This window comes from Pongo abelii, chromosome 23 (assembly GCF_028885655.2).
Source record: "Pongo abelii isolate AG06213 chromosome 23, NHGRI_mPonAbe1-v2.0_pri, whole genome shotgun sequence".
Taxonomy (NCBI): Eukaryota; Metazoa; Chordata; class Mammalia; order Primates; family Hominidae; genus Pongo; species Pongo abelii.
This window is the reverse complement of record NC_085929.1, coordinates 35,498,662-35,520,104: the sequence shown is the minus strand read 5'-3', so window position 1 is coordinate 35,520,104 and position 21,443 is coordinate 35,498,662. Positions and strand designations below refer to the sequence as shown.

The 21,443-nt window shown below is 45.8% G+C and overlaps 1 protein-coding gene across 2 annotated transcripts in view; it reads right to left on the bottom strand.

The window, feature by feature from the left end:
• KREMEN1 (kringle containing transmembrane protein 1) overlaps positions 1–17,535 on the bottom strand; it is a 95,339-nt gene extending 77,804 nt beyond the window's left edge. Inside the window, exon 1 of one of the 2 annotated variants that reach the window (XM_024239984.3) lies at positions 17,322–17,535. In XM_024239984.3, coding sequence (XP_024095752.3) covers positions 17,322–17,418 — 97 coding nt within the window. In that variant the 5' untranslated portion in view covers positions 17,419–17,535. The remainder of the gene's footprint in view (positions 1–17,321) is intronic. The other variant, XM_009234221.4, reaches the window with a different exon arrangement.
• Between the last annotated feature and the right edge of the window lie 3,908 nt (positions 17,536–21,443).

The following is a 21,443-nucleotide window of genomic DNA, read 5'->3' as shown; positions in this document are numbered from 1 at the left end:
TCCTCCCACGCTCCACCCTCAAGTAGACCCCAGTGTCTGTTGTTTCCTTCTTTGTATTCATAAGTTCTATCATGTAGCTCCCAGCCTCCCTTATTTTCTACTGCTATGAAACTGATGTAAGCTTTGGCTAAATAAGCAAGAGTGGCTTAAACCAATAAGAAACACACACACACAGAGCCAACTGTTTATTTATGTATTCAGTGAAAAGAGAATGAGTGAAAGCAAGAGATCTAATGTCTAGGAAATTATTCATTAATTAGTTCAGCAAATATTTATTCAATACTATGTGCCTGGCACTGCTCACAGCACTGGGGCTACAGAGATGAACAAATATCCTGTATTTATGGAGCTTACATGTTTATAATAAACTGATCAAAATGAACATCAGATAGTGATAAGTGCTATTAGGAGGAATGAAGCAGAGTAAAGGGAGTAAGATGGAATGGTGAGGGTTCTCTCCTAGGGTGGGTCAGGGAAAGCCTAGTGAGCAGAGACGTGGATGAAGGGAGGAAGCAAACCCAGTGAATGAGGCGGGAGGTGTTTAACTGGCAGAGGGTCCAGCAAATGCAAAGCCCCTGCAAATGGCAATATGTTTGGCAGGTTTGGGGAGCTACAAAGCTGCTCCTCTAATCTGACTGGAGCAGGAGAATGAGCAGGGAAGGGCAGGCAAGGTCAGGACATGTAAGGTCTTGAGGGTTAGATAAATGAGATTTTGGCTTTTGTTCTAAGTGTAAGGGGAAGCCACTGGAGGGTTTAGAGCAGGGGAATGACATAATATGACTTATCTTTATTTTTATTTATTCATTTTTGTGACTTATCTTTTAATAGAATTGTCTAGCTGTTGGGTGGAGGAAAAACCACTGACAGACAGGAACTAGGCAGGGAGAAAAGTAAGTAGTTACTGTAGAAGGATGGGTGAGAAAGAAGGATGGCCTGGACTAGGCTGGCAGCTGTGGGGTGGTGAGAAGTGGACCGATTCCAGATATATTTTGAAGGTAGTGTCAAAAGTATTTGCTGGGGGTTTGGATACAGGGTCTGAGAGACAGAGGGGTCACACAGCACACCAAAGGGGCCTGAGCAACCAGCTGAGTAGTGATACCATTTACTGTAATAGGGAGGGCTCAGGAAGGTCAGAGTGTTTTGGGGTAGAATCAAGAGTTTGGTTTTGGATAGGTTAAGCTTGACATCTTCAGAAAACTGTGTAGAGATGTAGAGTAAGCAAATGGCTACATGAGTCTGGAGTTGAGGAAAAAGGCTGAGGCTAAAGCTAGAATTATGGTCCCCAGGACTTACATGTAGAGAGAATAGGATACTGTGTGTATCAGCCCCAACATCTGGGGCTGAGCCCTGGGGCCCTCCAACATATCACACTTTGCAATGATGACTGAGAAAGTACAGCCTGTGGGGTAGGAGAAAAGCTAGGAAAACTTTTTCAGTAATATTTTTTTCTTTATCACACAACTTCTAGCAACAATGTGGTACAGTATGGAAAGCTATGTTAGGGGCTCTAGAGCCAGACCTCAGCTTTTCAGTTTACAAGCTACAAGCACTTGCCTAACCTCTTTGAGCCTCAGTTTCTTGACTTGCAAAATGAGAGATCTGATTATCTACAGCTCAGGGCAGTTGGAAGAATTGGAAGGTGTGCAAGTAAAGTACTCGGTACATAGCAGGTATCCAAAAATTATTATTGTATAATCATAAAGGCATAAAAATAATCAAACTTTATATAAGCTTAGAAATATTATAAGCATCATGATAACTTAGGTTATTCTGAGGCCAGGCGCGGTGGCTCATGCCGGTAATCCCAGCACTTTGGGAGGCTGAGATGGGCAGATCACTTGATATCAAGAGTTCGAGACCAGCCTGGGCAACATGGCGAAACCCCATCTCTACCAAAAATACAAAAAATTAGCCAAGCATGGGGGTGTGTGCTTGTGGTCACAGCTACTCAGGAGACTGAGGTAGGAGGATCGCTTGAACCTGGGAGGCAGAGGTTGCAGTGAGCCAAGATCGCACCAAAGCACTATACCCTGGGTGACAGAGTGGGAACCCCATCTCAAAATATGTGCGTGTCTGTGTGTGTGTGTATGCATGCGTGCACGCGTGCGCACGTTATTCTGGTCCATAAAATAATTAGCTATAAAAGGCAAGATAACATAAGTATGTGGGCACATCATCCTACTACAATTCTGTTTAAAGTCAGGCTACCATCAAGATGGAACATATGTATGGTTTGAATCCTGTGTTGAATCCTAGCGTTCAATGGATAAGCGGTAAGGGAAAAAGATACAGAGGAGCAAATAGGTTTCTCTTAATCAAAATTTCAGCTATAAATATGATGAAACACATCTTCATTTATTTATGCTACTAAAATCACATAGTTCAATATTTATACTAATCATAAGTGAGGAAAACACAAGTTAATAGAGTCCCAGGAAAAATTCTGCCAGGTTGTATAATAACTGCTCTGCAGTTTTAAAGTTCATGTTTAAACTATAACAAGGTATTCTTTTAAAATAATTAAAACTTGGCTGGGTGTGGTGGCTCATGCCTGTAATCCCAGCACTTTGGGAGGCCAAGGTGTGCAGATCACCTGAGGTCGGGAGTTTGAGACCAGCCTGATCAATATGGAGAAACCCCATCTCTACTAAAAATACAAAATTAGCTGAGCATGTTGGTGCATGCCTGTAATCCCAGCTACTCGGGAGGTTGAGGCAGGAGAATCACTTAAACCCGGGAGGCGGAGGTTGCAGTGAGCCAAGATCGCACCATTGCACTCCAGCCTGGGCAACAAGAGCAAAACTCCGTCAAAAAAAAACTTGACATGTATAAGATAGTGGTAGGAAAACAGTAGTTAATCTAAAAGACATCCTAATCTTTGGTAAGATTTAATAAAGCTGAAGAATATGCTCTCTATAAAACTCTATAACTAGGTAATTCTTAATTTGTCCAAAAACACACTATTGAGAAATACAACATTTTTCTCTATATTCGTGCTTTTCTGGTAGAATTACTAGTTAGATCTCTATATATGATGCTTATGAGAGTCATTGTTTTTTTTAATCCACCAAAGTTAAGTCTCTGTTCTCTGTGGGACCGCTTAGCAATTCTACTGATCTTATGTTGGAAGAATCTGTCTGGTTTTAGCCTGGCTTGAAATCAACATGAATCAATTCACATTAAATTCAATTACAGCATCTTAAAGCAAGACAGCAGAGAACATATTCCAATGAGAATAACCCTTGTTCTTTAAAAAAGTCTATGAAACTTGGTAGGTAGATAGATTATAGAAATCTAAGGTTTAGGTGTAAATGCTTTTTTTTAATATTTAGAGGGTATGGCTCATGCCTGTAATCGCAGAACTTTGGGAGGCTAAGGCAAGAGGATCACTTGAGCCCAGGAGTTCAAGACCAGCCTGGCAACATAGGGAGATCCCACCTTTACAAAATTAAAATTTAAATTTAAAATTTGCTGGGTGTGGTGGTGTGTGCTTGTAATCCTAGTTATTTGGGAGGCTGAGGTGGAGCCCAGGAAGTCAAAGCTGCAGTGAGCCATGGTCATGCCACTGCACTCCAGCCTGGGCGATGGAGTGAGACCCTATCTCAGAAAAGATATATATAGAGAGAGGGCAATGCGACAGTGCTGTCAAATATTCACATAGCACACCTATCGTCCTATTGGGTTTCAAATACAGACTGGTGCCCGGTGGGAACTTGCACCACTTCAAAGCCCCTGGGCAGACTACCCTTTGCCCTCAGACACTCAAAAGCACTATGGGAAAGCTGATTTCAGTTATGTGAAACCCTGTAGTAAAGGGGCATGTGGCCCTGGGAAGGCAGGGGTTCCCTGCCTTTTCCAACACAACACCACTGAGGCTGTGATAGGACACACTCCCATCTTCAAAAATGGCTCTCCAAGAGCAGTGATTTCTACAATTACATAGAGGAATGTCATCAGATCTAGAATAGAGAGAGGACAGTTTAGGGAAAAAACAACAACCCTGTACACACATAGTACATATGGAGAATCAGCGCAATAAAGGGGAAATGATATCAGAGAAGCAGCTAACACTGTGGTTTGAACAAACCATCCAGACATCATTGGGCCTCAGTTTCTTCCTTGGTTTCCTCATCTGTGAAATTAGGAGAGTCAAACCAGATTATCTCAACGTCCCTTCACTGTAAATGTCTGCAATTTCAAGTTCAAGATCTAACAAAATGAAACTCAGGTCCAAAAGTCTGGGGTGATATGACTGGAAAGGACTCATGGCTAAAAATCTCTTCCAGGCTTAAAATTCTCTAATTCTATGTTTCTCTAATGGAAGTAAGAATTGTATGGTTAAAAAAAAAAAAGCAAAAAAAAAAACCTCACCTCCCATGTGGGCCTTCCCTCTGAGAGGCACTTAGGCACTTTTTTTTTTTTTGAGACAGGGTGTTGCTCTGTCACACAGGCTGGAGTTCAGTGGAGCAATCATGGCTCACTGCGGCCTCTACCTCCCGGGCTCAAGTGATCCTCCCATCTCAGCCTCCCACATAGCTGGGACTATAGGCATGTGTCACCACACCTGGCTAATTTTTTAATTTTTTGTAGATATGGGGTCTACATTGTCTAAGCCAAATTCAAACTCCTGGGCTCAAGCTATCCACCTGCCTCTGCCTCCCAAAGTGCTAGGATTACAGGCAAGAGCTATTGTGCCCGGCCTACTTAGGCATTCTTCTTGCTTAAAAGAAACTACATCTTCAACAAGTAAATTGCAAGAAAAGAAAAAAAGGGGAAATCTAAGGGTTTATAGAGATTTAGGACTCACATTACCTAAATACACCTTGTTTAGATCCTGACTGAAGTGTAAAAAATACTAATAAGACAACCAGGAAAATTTGAACATTGACTGGATATTTGATGGCATTAAGGAATTATTGGTTTTTTTCTAGGTGTAATAATGGTACTATTACTATGTTTTTGAAAGGAATCCTTAGCATTTAGAGATACATACTAAAATGTTTACAGATGAGGTGACATATCTGAAATTGGTTACAAAATAATGTAGTAAGGGGAATGAAGAGGGTATAGATGAAATAACATCAGCCATGGTTAATAATTGTGGGAGTCGGGAGATAGATACATGGGACTTCCTTACACTCTCTTCTCTATTTGTGTCCTAAATTTCGCATAATAAAAAATTTTTCAAAGAACATCTTGAAAATAGTTACCAACATGTTATTTTGAAATTAATCTACCTTAGCCTTTTTTCAAGAACTATAAACAAATTCGGCCATAAAGTTAGCCATCTAAAATCAAAACTGATACTCATATATCACGTTCTTGGATTATGTGTTAACAGTGCCAAATGACCATAGAACGAGCTGCCCTTTTGCCCAAAGTGGAATTACCACAACAAAAATCACTGTAATGTTTTATGTATTAGTAGCTTTTTCATTAAAATACCTTTTAGATCTTCTTTTCCATTTAAGGAGACGGTGCCCTTAAAAACAGTACGGAAGGAAAGGCCTTGCCTCTCAAAGATACTTTAACTAAAGAATTTATACTTTTGGAAGGAGACATGAGGTCTTCTATTTGAATCTCCAGTTTATCTATCACTACTAAGAGATGAAATATTTAATTACTTAAAAGACCATTCCAAGAAAAACTGAACTTAGAGAGTAAGCATAAGACCAGATGTTTGAATTCAGAAGAACCATGAAAACGCTTCGGAGAGGGGGCCTTATTTGTTAAATAAAAATTCAAAAAACAAATAATTATCAAGGCAGAGAAGGTCCAGAATGCAGTGGCTTGGGTACCACTCTTTTCCATCTGGCTCTCATCTTGCATATGCTCCACTCCTACCCAGGCAGGGCCCCCTGGAAAACATGCCATGCTTGTCACTGTGAAGCATGTGTGTTTCTGCCAGGAATAGTCATCATGAATATGCATTAGTGTTGAGGAATTTTTATTTATCATTTACCATATTATAAACCCATATAATAGAGGCATTTGAGTCAGAGCCTCTCCATCTTGAACAGCAGATGGGTAAAATGAGGCTGGGACCTGCTGGGATACATCCCCAGTTTAGGCATTCTTAGTCACAGGATGAGATAGGAGGTCAGCACAAGACACAGGTCACGAAGACTTCGCTGATAAAACAGGATGTGATAAAGAAGCCAGCCAAAATCCAAGATAGTGATGAAAGTGACCTCTGGTCATCCTCACTGCTCATTACACACAAATTATAACATATTAGCATGCCAAAAGACACTCCTACAAGCACCATGACAGTTTACAAATGCCACTGCAACATCCAGAAGTTACCCTATATGACCTAAAAAAAAGAGGATCCCTCAGTTCCGGGAACTCCTCACCCCCTTCCCGGAAATCTCATGAGTAATCTACCCCTTGTTTAGCATATGGTCAATAAATAACCATAAAAATAGCAACCAGCTGCCCTCGGGGCTGCTCTGCCTATGGAGTAGCCATTCTTTTGTTTATTTACTTCTCTAATAAACTCCTTTTCACTTTACTCTGTGGACTTGTCCTGAATTCTTTCTTTTTTTTTTTGAGATGAGTCACACTCTGTCGCCCAAGCTGGAGTGCAGTGATGCAATCTCAGCTCACTGCAACATCCGCCTCCTGGATTCAAGCGGTTCTCCTGCCTTAGCCTCCCTAGTAGCTGGGATTACAGGCACCCACCACCATGCCTGGCTAATTTTTGTATTTTTAGTAGAGGCAGGGTTTCACCATGTTCGCCAGGCTGGTCTCAAACTCCTGACCTCAAGTGATCCGACGGCCTCAGCCTCCCAAAGTGCTGGGATTATAGGCGTGAGCCACTGTGCCGGACCCCTGAATTCTTTCTTATGCAAGATCCAAGAACCCCCTTTTGGGGTCTAGATCAGGACCCCCTTCTCGTATCACAACCATCAAATTGAAGTCCAAAAGACACTTTTTGAGAAAAAAAAGTCCATTAACCTATCAGCATTCAGGTCTATAATATGTAGAGATTAAACTTCAGTTAAAGAACGGACTCATTCAAATAGTCAAAAGTCACTGACTCAGCAGAACTCTAAGAAAAATATTTCATTTATTAACCAAAGCACCTTGATGGGTTTTACTTCCAATACCAATAGAATATATTCTATTATACTTTGGTGATGTAAAGCATCTATCTCTCAATGTAATATGTGAGCACAAATAAATCTACCTTAGATATTTATTCATAAATATCTTCCTGAATCTTGAAATAAAATTTCATACTAGAAAGTTTTCATACACTTGGCAACATAGTGAAACACTGTCTCCACAAAAAATATTTTTTAAAAATTAGCCAGGCGTGGCGGCGGGTACCTCCCAGCTACTTGGGAGGCTGGGGCAAGGGTCTCTCTTGAGTCTGCAGTGAGCTGTAATCACACCTGGGTGACAGAGCGAGACCTTGTCTCAAAAAAAGAAGTTTTCATATAAGGATAGAGGAAATGTGAGATATTTTAAAGCTGAAAGTCCAGCTTGCTGATGGACAATACCTCAGCTCATTATAAGCCAGCTCTAAAGAAAACAAAAAGACAAAAGGCGAACTATTTGAAGGCTCAGGGTCTAGAATAGGTAGCACTAACTTCTATAGAAACCAGGGGTTTTGAAACAAGTCACACAGTGCCTGCTGCCACAGCTCTTAAAGGACTTGATTACCTTGAAGTGTAATTGCTCAGGATGCAAATAGCCCTGTTTCCAATAGCCTGGAGCATCTTACTCACCTTTGTATCCTCAGCAACTACAGACCACATAGAAGGTGCCTGGCTAAGTGTCTGTTGAAAGAGGGAAGCTGGTGAATGAGTGGCTAGGGGAAAGCTCTATTACAGATACATTCAGGGTGCATTAGTTTCCTCACCAATGTATTCCTCCTAGGCCAGCCTCAAGACTTACCTAGCAATACCTATGAGAAGTTCTAGGAAAGTTTATGTAAATCAAGTACGAGTTTATGTAAATCAAGGAAATCAAATATTTGCTATTTAAACCAGGGACTCTGCTATTTAAAGGAAATGGATGGTGGCTGGGTGCAGTGGCTCACCCTTGTAATCCCAGTACTTTGGGAGGCCAAGATGGGTGGATCACTTGAGTCCAGGAGTTCAAGACCAGCCTGGCCAACATAACGAAACTCCGTCTCTACTGAAAACACAAAAATTAGCTGGGTATGTTGGCGCACACCTGTAGTCCCAGCTACTTGGGAGGCTGAGGCGTGAGAATTGCTTAAACCCAGTAGGCAGAGGCTACAGTGAGCCAAGATTGTGCCACTGCACTCCAGCCTGGGCAACAGAGCGAGACTCCATCTAAAAAATAAAATAAAATAAAATAAAAATACGAATTTTATATTCTTAGTTTGCTTTAAGCAGGAGGCACCCAGCTCAAATCTACGCCTTGCCTCACTATCACTTGAGCAACCTTTTTCCATGTTGTCTGAAGTTCTCAGTTAGATGAAAAGGAGATAAACTGATATAATCCAGCTTCTAGACAAGTTTTGTTAGTAATGCCTGTGACCTATTTTTAATGTCAGATGGCAAGAAAATTCCCCAATAATAGAGTCCTGGAGGGCAGCCAATACTCCATGGAAGACAGACTCTGGGCTTTTCAGCTTCCCTTGGCTGATACGGGATAGACAAATAATATAAGAGCTCCTGAGTGGGGAGCTGATACCAGGTAGACCATATATCTCTAGAGCACATTTCAAAGTAAAACTCGAAGCAACAAAGTTGTAGCCTTCTGTCAATTGGCACAGGGATAAGACCTAATCAGGGATGCTGGGCACACAGGAGGAATTTGATAAGTACTTGTTAATTGGCCCCAACATAAAAATATGACTCAAGAGATGGGTTTCATAAGTTCTGGCCAGGGAGACAGTTTAGGGCAGAAGGAAAGGCTCAGTGTAACACTGATTTATAAGTAGATGGAACCATCATCTCTGGTCACTTGGAGCAATAAGAATAAGAGCAGATAGTGGCCAACAGATTAATTCTGATTGTCAAAGCTTTAAAGTTTCATGGAGTGTTCCATGAAGCTTGATTAGGGTTGCCAGATTTGACAAATAAAAACAGAATTCTCAGTTAAATTTGAATTTCAGATAAACATCATAGAATTTTTTAAGACAAGTATTCCTAAACATTGCATGAAACAGACTTTAATTAAAAATTCTTTGGTGTTTGTCTGAATTTCAAACTTAATTGGGCATCCTGTAATGTATCTGACAATTGTACTCTAGAGAGAATAAAAAGACACAGTGAATCACAGACCCTCTTACTGCATTAAGGTTTCTGAAACACTGTCCACAGAAATGCTTAAAGAGGTTAGATGTGGATAATGAAGAATCTGCTTAAGAGTGAAAAAAGATGCTGATCAGAATCAACTGTTCCTAGGCAGGCAACTAACAGTAAAAAGAAGGACGGGGGGAGGGGGGAGGGATAGCATTAGGAGATATACCTAATGTTAAATGACAAGTTAATGGGTGCAGCACACCAACATGGCACATGTATACATATGTAACTAACCTGCACGTTGTGCACATGTACCCTAAAACTTAAAGTATTAAAAAAAAAATTCATTGCTGGTAACAGGAAAGCTTGACACTAAAAAAAAAAAAACAAAAACAAAGAAGGACAAAAGAATAATACAATCAGGACGGGGTTTCTCAACCTCAGCGCTACTGACATTTTGGGCTGTATAACTCTTTGGCGTGGGGGCTCTCTTGTGCATCCTAGGATGTTTAGCAGCAGCAGCATCCCTGGCCTCTGCCTGCTAGATGCCAGTAGTACCTCTTTAGTTGTGACAGCCAAAAATGCTTCCAAGTATTGCAAAATGTCCCCTGGGGGCAAAATCTCCTCCAGTTGAAATCACTGAGTTAGAAGAAATGGTCAAATAAACAGAAAGTGTCACACCCATTAACCAGTGGTCATATAACTAAAGATTGTTCCCAAGGGAGACTTTCTCAGCTCAGCCCCTGGCCCCCTCCAAGCCCCTAACAAAGAAGGCCTAGTTATTTCAGCTAAGACAATCAGAAACCCTTCATCTGCCAGAAGCGCTAGGGAAGAATCTTTGGTGAGCCAGGCCAATGAAGCTCTGCGTGGCCATGCACACATCACAGCAAGCAGGGCATCGCACCCAGCCTTTGAAGACACTCCTTTTAAGTTAATCTCCCCTCCAACTAAACTTTTTCCAAATCTCTTCCTGCCATTTGGAAGTTGAGTGATTCTCAGCTGAAAAGGCCTGTATAGACGAGGTGCAGATGGCAGCAGTTACAGCCCTCACCAGATGCTACAGTCTCTAATTTGATTGAAAGGATATAATTAGACAACAGAAACACTTTAATGAAAGAGCAAAACATGGAGGGAGGGAAGGATTGAAGGCCCTTAACTGATGCCAAAACACCCACCAGTAATAGAGGCTTTGAGTCTGGGGAAAGGGAAGGGGAAAGCCCCTTAAAAGGACAGTCCCCATCCTGTTTATTTCCCCATAGACATACGAATAGGGATTTTATTATTGTAGATTTCCACTGTATTTTATGTGGGAACAATCTGATTAGAACCAGAAGGGTCTTCGGAAGAACATCAAAGAAAAACAAATATGGCTTCTGTGGTCATTATTAAAAATATTTTTACCAGCCCAATAATTTTCTTTGAAGATGAATTTTTATAGATTGAACAACAGCAAGTAATTTACATACTGTGATGGGATTGGTTAGCAATCCCTACTAGTCTAGAAGAGAACTACTCGGTTGCCATGTTTTCCTCCAACTTCAGGACACTAAGGCACATGCACAGCCATCTAATATGTCTGTTTGGAAGGTATGAAGAAACCATGCAGAGTCAATCATACACGCTGATAGCTACAGCCACTCTGAATCACCTTTAAAAGTTGCCTACACTGTTTTTACTATTTCCTAGCTTTAAAATTTTGTGTGTGAGTATACCGTTCTGGTTCTAACCAAGAATCTAACCAAACTGAAAGAAATCCAGCCCTCAAAGTCTGCAGTTGCTAATGTGGTGTGACACTTGGGTTTGGAAGCGGCTGCAGCCTCCTCAGCCCACTAGAAGCAGGGCCCCGCCCTTGTGGCAAATTGAACAATAAAAGTTTAATGCTTTGGCTACTTGCCAGAGATTAAATCCGTGGCAAGGGAAGCTAGAAGCTGGGCCCAGCAGAGGGGTAGCTCTGAGAGGGCCCTGTTGTATAAATGCAGGGAGAGAGGCAACTTTGCGTGTGAGGTGGCCTAAAACATTTTGTCTGCCAAGGTGCTCCCTTAGCACCCCAATTCATTCATTCCTCTTTAAACTGGTACAAGTCCAGGCTAGGGAAGTGTTAACCTAGAAAGAGAATTTAAAAGGGGGGGAAGGGATTCCCTTAGAAGAGAAGTCACGTTTCTGTGGAGTAGTTATTTGTGAGGTGTATGGACGCCAATCTGACACTTTTCTGCGATGGCCTCTTTCCTTTCCCTCATCAGTCTGAATCCAGACATAGTCTCAGAAGGTGAGGTGAGGGTTGAGGGAAGCACCACCATCTTGGCAGGAAGACTATGAAGATAAGAGAGGGAGGAAAAATAGAGTGACCTCAGACTGCTCCTCCTAGACTAATACTTACGGGTTCCAGCTGGATTCTCAAGGTCAAACAATATAGAAGGAATGTCAGTCATCATTCTCACCAATGACGAGGCTGCACAGTGAGCCGGCCAGAAGGTAACCTGCCAAGTGGCGTTGGGGGTGCTGGATCTCACTTCAAACCTATACAGGTAGTTTTCTGAGGGACACATTCACTTCCTCCTATGTTGTCCTTATTCAGGCGGCAGACACTCAGGCAAAAGCTACAGATCCAAACTTCCGGCCTCTCTCAAGTGTTTTGCATTAACTGTTCCACAGTACAAGCACAATCAACTTAGTATGTTTGAATGTTTCATTTTGTTTTTTCAGAAATGTTTTAATTAAAACAAAATAATCAGCCATGCCAAGCACACTGCTGTTTTTTAAAACGACTTTAAATATGACAACAGAACCATGGACATAAAAATTGACTGCTTAGGAAAGTCATAGAAGTTTGTTTTCTTCTTTTTTTTTTTTTCCTGGCTGTTTTTCTGTGTCAGGGCTGGTGCCACCTGCTGCCTGGGCTTTCCTCTGAGAAACAGATCTCTCAACGGTTTGTTCTAAGCAGCATCTGCAGGCATAGTTGAACAAACCATAGCCCAGTTCCAAGGCGGGCACTATTTATGTAGTGTACACTGAACCACGCTGAATTTCTCTTTAGGACATTTGCAAGGTGTTTTTTTGTTTGTTTGTTTTGTTTTTTTTTGAGACAGGGTCTTGCTCTGTTGCCCAGACTGGAGTGCAGTGGCACAATCTCAGCTCACTGCAACCCTGACCTCCCAGCTCAAGTGATCCTCCCACCTCAGCCTCTTGAGTAGCTAGGACTACACGACATCTGGCTAATTTTGGTTTATTTTTTGTACAGATGGGGTTTCACAGAGACGGGGTCTCACTATGTTGCCTAGGCTGGTCTCAAACTCCTGGGCTCAAGGGATCCATTCACCTGAGCCTTCCAAACTGCTGGGATTACAGGCTTGAGACACTGCACCTGGTCTAAAAGTCCTATTAAAGACCCAAATGTATGTGCATGAACTTTTCCCTATACGTATCTTTTTAAAAAAAATTGTGGTAAAATATTAACATAAAATTTACCATTTTAACCATTTCTCCCATATGTATCTTAAAGTTAATTAACAGTAAATGGTAAAAGTTTCATTCGTTCACCAAAATCAAGCCTCCTTCTCACCTTTTCTAGACCAGTGAACACTGAAAAAAATCAAAAGACATGGACCTTGAACAGAACTCAGCAAAGCACAGCCTGTGGCCCAAATCTGGCTCACTGCCTGTTTCTGTATGGCCCACAAGCTAAGACTTAAAAAAACTATAATTTAAAAAATATTTTAGTTTTGAAAAATCAAATGAACAATATTTTGTTAACATAAAAATTATAGGAAATTCCCAGCCTGGGCAACATGGTGAAACCCCGTCTCTACTAAAAATAAAATACTAGCCAGGCATGGTGATGCATGCCTGTTATCCCAGCTACTTGAGAGGCTGAGGCAGGAGAACTACTAGAACCCGGGAGGCGGAGGTTGCAGTGAGCCGAGATCGCGCCACTGCACTTCAGCTTGGGTGACAGAGCGAGACTCCGTCTCTTTAAAAAAAAAAAAAAAATAGGAAATTCAAATTTCAGTGTCCATAAAGCCTTACTGAAACACAGTCACGCCCATTCATTTGTCTTTTGTCTATGCTGCTTTTGCCCTACAGAATTGAATAATTGCAACACAGATAGTACAAGGCCCATGAATCTCGTATTATTTACTGTCTTCCTTTACAAAAAATGTTTACCCATACCTGACCTAGATTATCAGTTGACACTTCCAGACTCAAAAATTCTAAACTAAGGATGGTATATTCCCCATCACCAAAAATCCCTAATCTGTATATTGTGAAGCTATTTAAAGCAATATATTTTATCTTACTCATTTATTGCTTTTGGTCTAACTATGCTAAACCATGAGTTTATCAATAATATCTGTACTGAGTGCATCAACTTTCTGTTTATGAGTAGTGAGCCTAAAAGGAATGCTTTCTTGCTTTAAGATTTATAAAGGGGCTCATTGCCTATCTCAAATATTTTTTATTTATTTATTTATTTATTTTGAAACAGAGTTTTGCTCTTATTGCCCAGGCTGGAGTGCAATGGCGCGATCTCAACTCACCGCAACCTCTGCCTCCTGGGTTCTAGCGATTCTCCTGCCTTAGCCTCCCAAGTACCTGGGATTACAGGCACGCGTCACCATGCCCGGCTAATTTTTTGTATTTTTAGTAGAGATGGGGTTTCGCCATGTTGGCCAGGCTGGTCTCGAACTCCTGACCTCAGGTGATACGCCTGCCTTGACCTCCCAAAATGGTAGGATTACAGGTGTGAGCCACCACGCCCAGCCTCAAAGATTTAAATGTTTTGTCTAGGGGCTAAAATATATTTTCACAAAAACATCAGAGGTCTCTGATAGCACGTCGAAGTGGTGTTTCTTAAAATACTCAGAGTATACAAGTAACTGATATGTACCCTTCACTCCTTCACTGCTTCAGCCCCCATGTTGTTTACAGGTAATTCTATTAGCATTAATGAAGTCCCCAAGAGGGCCAAGAATTGGTAGACAGTATGAAGCTCTAGCTGTTAACTGAACTCATAGGTTTTATGGCAAACACACTACTGGCTAGTGGGACAAATTCTAGATGAGGAGTTAGAGAAGAATGAGCATCAGTCTATAAACTTATAAAAGGTATTCACAGCAAATATAACCTGAGTGGAGAAGCTCTGTTGATGTGCACCTGATAGACCCTAAAGGTAGTAAAACACTCAAGTGAGTAGACCATAAATTCCATAAATTCCAGATGGGACCTACTACAGAGAACCTGTCGACCCCATGGCCCTAGTTGCACTCCTCCTTGAAGGAAAGTCTAGATTCCATTACCTTCTACTTTCCTGCTTATGAGTTGTGAAGGAAGGAAGAGAATCTTAGAGGAAGAATGAAAAGAAGGGAGATCATTTGGGGTTGCCTACACATTGTAATTCGAAGTAGGATGGATGGGGAATGAGCTGTTTTTATAAAGTCAGCATTCAAAAATGCAAACCACCAGTAATTTAAATATTACAAAATTGTGCAGAATATAAATATTGAAATAATTTTTTCCATCCACAAAATTTTAGAGAAAATTACAGTATCAAAAAATATAAAATGGCAAGTTTGGCATATCCTCAGAGTACAATGTGTGTGTGTGTGTGTGTGTGTGTGTATTTGTGTGTTTTATTGGAAAGGATTTTAAAAGCTAGTGGGTAGGATCTAGACAGGATGTGTTGGTGAAGACCATGTGGTATCTCCCTAAAACTGCTTCTGCAACTAGACAGGAAAAGTCAAAAAAGCAAAAACACTGAGTTATCAGGACGGTAAGGCACCAAGCTGGCAAGGCTCAGTGAGTTGGGAACTTGGGCCACTTATCACAAATTATTTCACAATGATTATTTGCCCCTAACCCAGACTCCTAAATAAAAGTACACCAAAATCTGGAGTGCAAACTTCATAAGGGCTGCTGCCTTTGACCTTAAAAAAGCAAAGATATCTGGGAAGAGAATAGCTTCCAACAAGCTTAAGGAGAGTTGGCTCACTTGATGCTTTTCAGAGCTGCTACTCTGCCCTTTGCAGAAGGGGAACCAGTCTATTTCCACCCATACCTCTCTCTTTGTAGGGGACATTAAACCCTGACCACACAGATAGCAAAGTGGAGCTAAGGGGTTACTAGGTTACAGTTATGTTGACATATCCTGGCTCTCGGAATGTCCCTCACTCCTCACAACAGTAGAAGTGATCATACTGTAGAAGTCCCATAAAAGACGGTGATCACTCAGAAACCACTTACTGAGCCTCAGGTTTACAACACTTGGAGACCCCAGTTCTACTAATTTAAAGCCAAGCTTTGCCTTTTACAGAAATCAATCAGACCGAAAGCTCTTAGCATTCCCAGGGTAAATGAGGTGTCTAGCACTCGATGAACTGTGAGGACCTATAAAAGTATTATTAAAATATGTTTATTGACTCCCTCCTATATGCCGGTATGTTACCTACAGTATATCATTTAATCTTCACAACACTCTGCAAAGAAGTTATCCTGTCTTTACAGATGAGGAAACTGAGGCTCAGAGAGCTGAAGGCATGGCCCAAAGTCACGCAGTAAGTGACAACACCAAGTCCTAGCTTTTTCGCTAATCCAAGCCAATGAGTAAACAAAGTAACTCTGAGTTCTTACACCAGCAAAATCCCATCCTTTCCAACATCAGTCTGTGACTTTGGGTGGAGAACCCAGAGGCGGCTTTTCCTACTCCTGCAGACTGGTAATAAACTCTTCCCATCCCTTTCACAAATGTCCTATGCTCAACACCCAAACAGCCTGCAGAGAAATGCAACGCCCTCTTGCCTTCTCTTCAACTTAGAAAGGATTCGGCTACAAGGTTGCGTGTGGAAGTTAAACAAAGTCCAAGCTTCATCCTGGTCCAGGGCCTCACCTCGGGAAGACCTGGCCTTGGCCTTGGCAGTGAGCGAGCGACCTGTCTAAGGTGTGGGCTGACCCAAAACACGGAGCTCGGCGTTGCACCCTCAGGAAGAGCACCCTAAACTCAGTAGGGGAGAAGTTTCCCATCACCGCTTCCTTTTTCCTCTCCCCGTTCTGCGCCATCACCTGAGTCATAGGGAAGTTCAAAGCGGCCCAGCGGAGAGAGAGGGCACGTCCCGTCTGTCTGGGTACAAGGTCGTCCCAGGACCCTAACCTGCCTCTAGCAGGGCGAACAAGTCCATCCCGTTCCTCGCGAGGCAGAAGTTACAATGTCCGCCAAGCGGGTGCAGCCGAGGACTCGGGAAAAGGGGCTGAGTGCCGGCTCCTCCCGCCTCCGCTCTGCTCTGCGCGGGGAGGCGCCGGGTTCCACCGGTGTAGGCGGGAGGAGAGGACTGGGGGACGCGGGGGCGTCGTAGTGAGGCTCAGGGAGGGGACCCTGGCCCGGGGGAGGAATGTCGCTGAGGGTCTTGGAGAGGGGCGTATATCCTCTTGTAGTGGGGGAGTCGTCCCGGTGCAAGGTGCGTCGATGAAGGACTAGGGGCGGGATCGCAGGAGGTACTGGGGAGCAGGGGTCGTCCCGGCCCGGGAGGGGTCGCTGGGGACTTGGGGATGGGATCCCAGGAGGTACCGGGGAGCAGGGGGCGTCCTGGCCCGTGGGGAGTCGCTGGGGATTTTGGGACGGGATCCTAGGAGGTACCGGGGAGCAGAGGACGCCCCGGCCCGGGGGGAGTCGCTGGGGACTTGGGACGGGATCCCAGGAGGTACCGGGGAGAGGGGGCGTCCCGGCCTGGTTGGGGTCGCTGAGGGACTCGGGCAGCGGGTCCCAGATCCCGAGACAGAGGAGATGTCCCAGCCCGGGGGGCGTCGCAGAGGGGCTTGGAAGATTCAAGGCGGAGGGGGCGTCCTGGGCTGAGGGGCGTCGCTGAGAAGCACCGGGTCCTGCAGCCGGGGGACAGTACCGGGCCCGGGGGCGTCGATGACGGGCCTGGGGGTTGCCCGGGTCACAGGGAGGGACCATCCCGGCCTGAGGGGCGTCGCCTAGGGGCCCGGGGAAGGGGCCCGGAAGGTCCTGAAGCGGGAGGGAGGGGGCCCTCAGGCCGGCCGGCCCTTGTCGCCCCTCGAGTGGGCTCCGCTCAGGGCGGGCGGCGGGGGGTCGCTCACACTCACCGGGTCCGGGGCCGAGGCCGGGGCTGGGCGCGGGCCGGGCCGCCAGCGTGAGCGCTGCGGCGGAGAGCAGGGCGAGGCGGGCGGCGGGCGGCGCCATGGGCCGTCAGTGCGGGGCCCCGGGGCGCGGCCCGGGGGAAAGGGGGCAGCGCGGGGAGCCGGGGGCGGCCATGGGAGCAGGACGCGGGGCCCGAGTGTAGCCCCGCCCCGGCCGCCCGGCCGCCCCGCCCCGGCCCGCCCAGCTCAGCGCCGCCACCGCCCCTGCAGCCTGGGGCCCGCCCGGATCCGCGGAGAGGCCTGGGGGGCGGAGCCCACTGCGCACGCACGCCCCGCCCCGGCCGCGCGCCGCTCCTGCCACTCACGCATCAGGCCCCGCCCATCTCTCGCCTCACCTGGGCCCGCCCCTCAGGGCCCTCTGTTTGTCCCATCCAAGGGTAGGATCCAGCAGGTGAGGGGCGGGGCCTCGGCCCAGCCTCCAAGTCACCAAGCGGTTTGGCGGGACTGAAACAGGCCGGGCTCCCAGTGACCCCTGCTCCACCCTCACTTAGGTCGTGACCCACGCGCGAGCTCAGCTACAGCGGTAATAATTACAACAGCAGTTTGCAAACTGTCTTCCCTTGCTCAGCTCATCCTAATGGTTAACAAAAGAATGCTTTGGAGAGTTCACATCCCACTTGGTCACCTGTAAGACCTTGGACAGGTTTAAAGAAAAAATAGCTCTTACCTCAATTTCCTCACCTGTTAAATGGAGGTGATAATAGCTACTACTCCTCAGAGCGGTTGCACTAAATAAGAATGCCTACAGCCGGGTGCGGTGGCTGACAACTCCTGTGATCCCAGCACTTTGGGAGGCCGAGACGGAAGAATCGCTTGAGCCCAGGATTTTGAGACCAACCTGGGCAACACAGCGAGACCCCACCTCTACAAGAAAAAAATAAATAAATCAGTGGTCCCAGCTACTCAGGAGACTGAAGCAGGAGGATCGCTTGGGCCCGGGAGTTCGGGCTTGCAGTGAGCCTTGTTCGCACCACTGCACTCCAGCCTGGGTGACAGAGCAAGACCCTGTCTCAAAAAAAAAAAACAAAAAAAAAAAACAAAAACCGAAAGCATGGAAGCTTTTACGCACGCACAGTAGGAGTTCAGCAAATGTTGAATTTCTTTCTCCACCCCAAGTTTGCAGCCACATACTGACCCCTGGTTCCATATCTTATCACATAGCCAGTTTCAGCTAGGGCAACTTTCCTGATCTGTCTGAGGCTCAGCCGTTTGCAGAATAGGAATAATAGAAGGCCTTCAGAGGATTCGATGAGATAGAAGCAAGTAAAACGCCCAACGCAACGTCCAGAAATGGATGGGACAGTACTGCTTATCCTACAGCCTGGGATGTTAGGGAACAGAGAGCGCGCGGCTTGCTTAAACTTTCGGCCCTCGCGTGGTAGGCCCTTTGCCCGCCTCCCCCCGCCCCGACCCCGGCAAGGTCTTTCCCTGCCGCACCCGGGGTCGGTCGTGGGCCGTCCTCCTCCCCCGCCCTCCCCCCAGGCAGAGGGGATTTTCCTACAGCTCCCGCCTAAAGCGCAGCGGTGACGCCCGGCCGGGCAGGTCCAGGCGGCGCGCCGGGCGCTTTCAAGTCCCTGGTCCCGGGCTTGCAAGTGCAGACCTGCGCCCGGCGCGGCGGCGGGAACATCTGCCCCAGTGTGCAGACTCGCCGCACCCAGAGCGCGGCTGGGCGGGACCTGCCCGCCTTGGGTACACTCGCCCCTGGGCCCCCTCAACCCCCGGGCGCCGCCCCCTCATCCACTCCCAGAGCCCGCGTCCCCCCAAACTACTTTCCCCACCCACGGCTGCTCGCAGGGTCTGGCCCCAAGGGCGCAGCTACCTCCCACAAGGCCTCTCGATCTCTGTCCCTCTCCACCCACACGACTCAGCGCTGTAGCAAGAAGAATCTTGTTCAGTTATTGTTTTCATGTGTCATTCCCGAGTTCAAGGATCCTCTGGGCTTCTTATTGGAACTTAGGGGCATCCACCATCCCCTCACCCAGCCAGCCGCGGTCCTGGGGACCCCCCCCACCTCCTGCCACCGGTGATCCCCACTTTTGTCCAGCTTTCCCCTTTTCCACAATTTTGAGCCCTTCCCACCTTCTCCACCTGACCTGAGAACCCTTATTCCGGGACTTCTGTGCCCTCCCGGACAGCAGCGCCTTTGAAGAGAATGAAACGAGAAGATGCAGGTGAAGCCCTCAGCCCAAAGCAAACACTCAATAAAGTCGAACTTTCCTTCGTTCAGCAAATATTCAGCGAGGAACATGCCAAGGGCTGAGGATACAGCCACCAAGACCAAACCTTCCTCTTGGAACTTACATTCTAGTCAACCTGAAAACACGCAAATTCCGGAGAACAAAAAGTACTGCAAAGACAAGAAAATTATGTTGACCACATGTTCTGTGGAGTTTTTTTTTCTTTTTCTTTTTCTGGAGACAGGGCCTCCGTCTGTCGCCCACACTGGAGTGCAGTGGTGAGATCATGGCTCACTGCAGCCTCCAATTCCTGGGCTCCAGTGATCCTCCCGCTTCAGCCTCCTGGATACCTGGGACTACAGAGGCATGCCACCACACCTGGCTAACCTTTGGACTACTTTAAGCAGGGTGCCAGAGAAAGACTTTAGCAAAGCAGGACACAGTTCTGTCCAGTTCACAAGGTTCTTTTCTGCATCTCATTCAGGTTTCAGAGGAGAAAATAGGAAGGGCATCCAGGAGGTTGGAAACAAAGTTTATTTGGCCAAGTCTGGGCAGCCATGCCTTGTGATAGTAGCTTTCGTCTGTCCTGCCCGCTGCAGGAAGGCATCCCTCCTGGGCTGGCAGCAGCCCCTCCTCCAATTGGCTCTCTCTGTCATGTGCACTGCTTAGGACCAGCCATATAATTGGCATGGCACAGTGAGAAATGAAAATGCATGTCCTTTGTCCAAACTTATTAAGAATTTCAAGACAGGCCAGGCGCCGTGGCTCACGCCTGTAATCCCAGCATTTAGGGAGGCCAAGGCCAGTGGATCACCTGAGTTCAGGAGTTTGAGACCAGCCTGGCCAACATGGTGAAACCCCATCTCTACTAAAAATACAAAAAATTATCCGGGCTTGGTGGTGGGCGCCTGTAATCCCAGCTACTCAGGAGGCTGAGACAGGAGAATTGCTTGAACCTGGGAGGTAGAGGTTGCAGTGAGCCAAGGTCGTGCCACTGCACTCCAGCCTGAGCGACAGAGCAAGACTCCATCTCAAAAAAAAAAAAAGAATTTCAAGACAGTGACAGTGACAGCAGAAGATAAAAAGATAAAGCATGTGTGGGGCCCTTCCAAGCAAGGGAGCCTATGTTGACATACAGGTTGCACGCCCATGAAAGTGGCCCTGTTGTACAACAGGACTTGGAAACTGTGTGCAAGCTCCTCCTGGCACTGGCTGCAGTGAAAAACATCCTTCTAGCCTTCTCCACCCCCACCTTCTCTTTTCCAGCTGAAAGCCCAGCACAGGTGATGGAAACAGTGCACAAGAGGCTAAAAATACAGCCCAGCATGTCTAGGTCATGGCACTTAACAGCTCAAGGTCTTTTGTGGTCCTGGCTTCTGGCAGAGAGCAACCCGGGATACTCATTTCAGTGCTTTACATGCCTGGGGTGTTTAGCAGCTTTATTTCATGGAAAGAGTGAGGACACTGAATGCAGCTCCTGGGCCTCCAGAAAGATGTTGGTGTCCGTTTGTCTGTTTGCACTGTGCAAGTAAGGCCCCCTTCTTCCTCTGAGGGCAGCACGATTGGCCAAGAAGCCAGGAGACCTACAATGTTGGAGTTTGGGTCATTCAACTGTCTTTGAAACTCCAGTTGGGATGATTTCCGCTCAAAGGGCAGTCATTTTATGGAGAGAGCCCTGGAGGAGGGGGCCTGATTGTAATGACAGCAATAGAAAACGTTTACTGCGGACTTGACTAAGGCTATGCAGGATGTCCACGGTTGCATTTCACAAAATCCTTCCAGTAGCCTTATGAGGGAGGCATTCTTACCAGCCCCACACCCACCCCAGAACAAAGAGAGGTTAAATGACTTGCCCAAAGGTGACATCGTGTTGGAGCTGGGCTTTGAACCC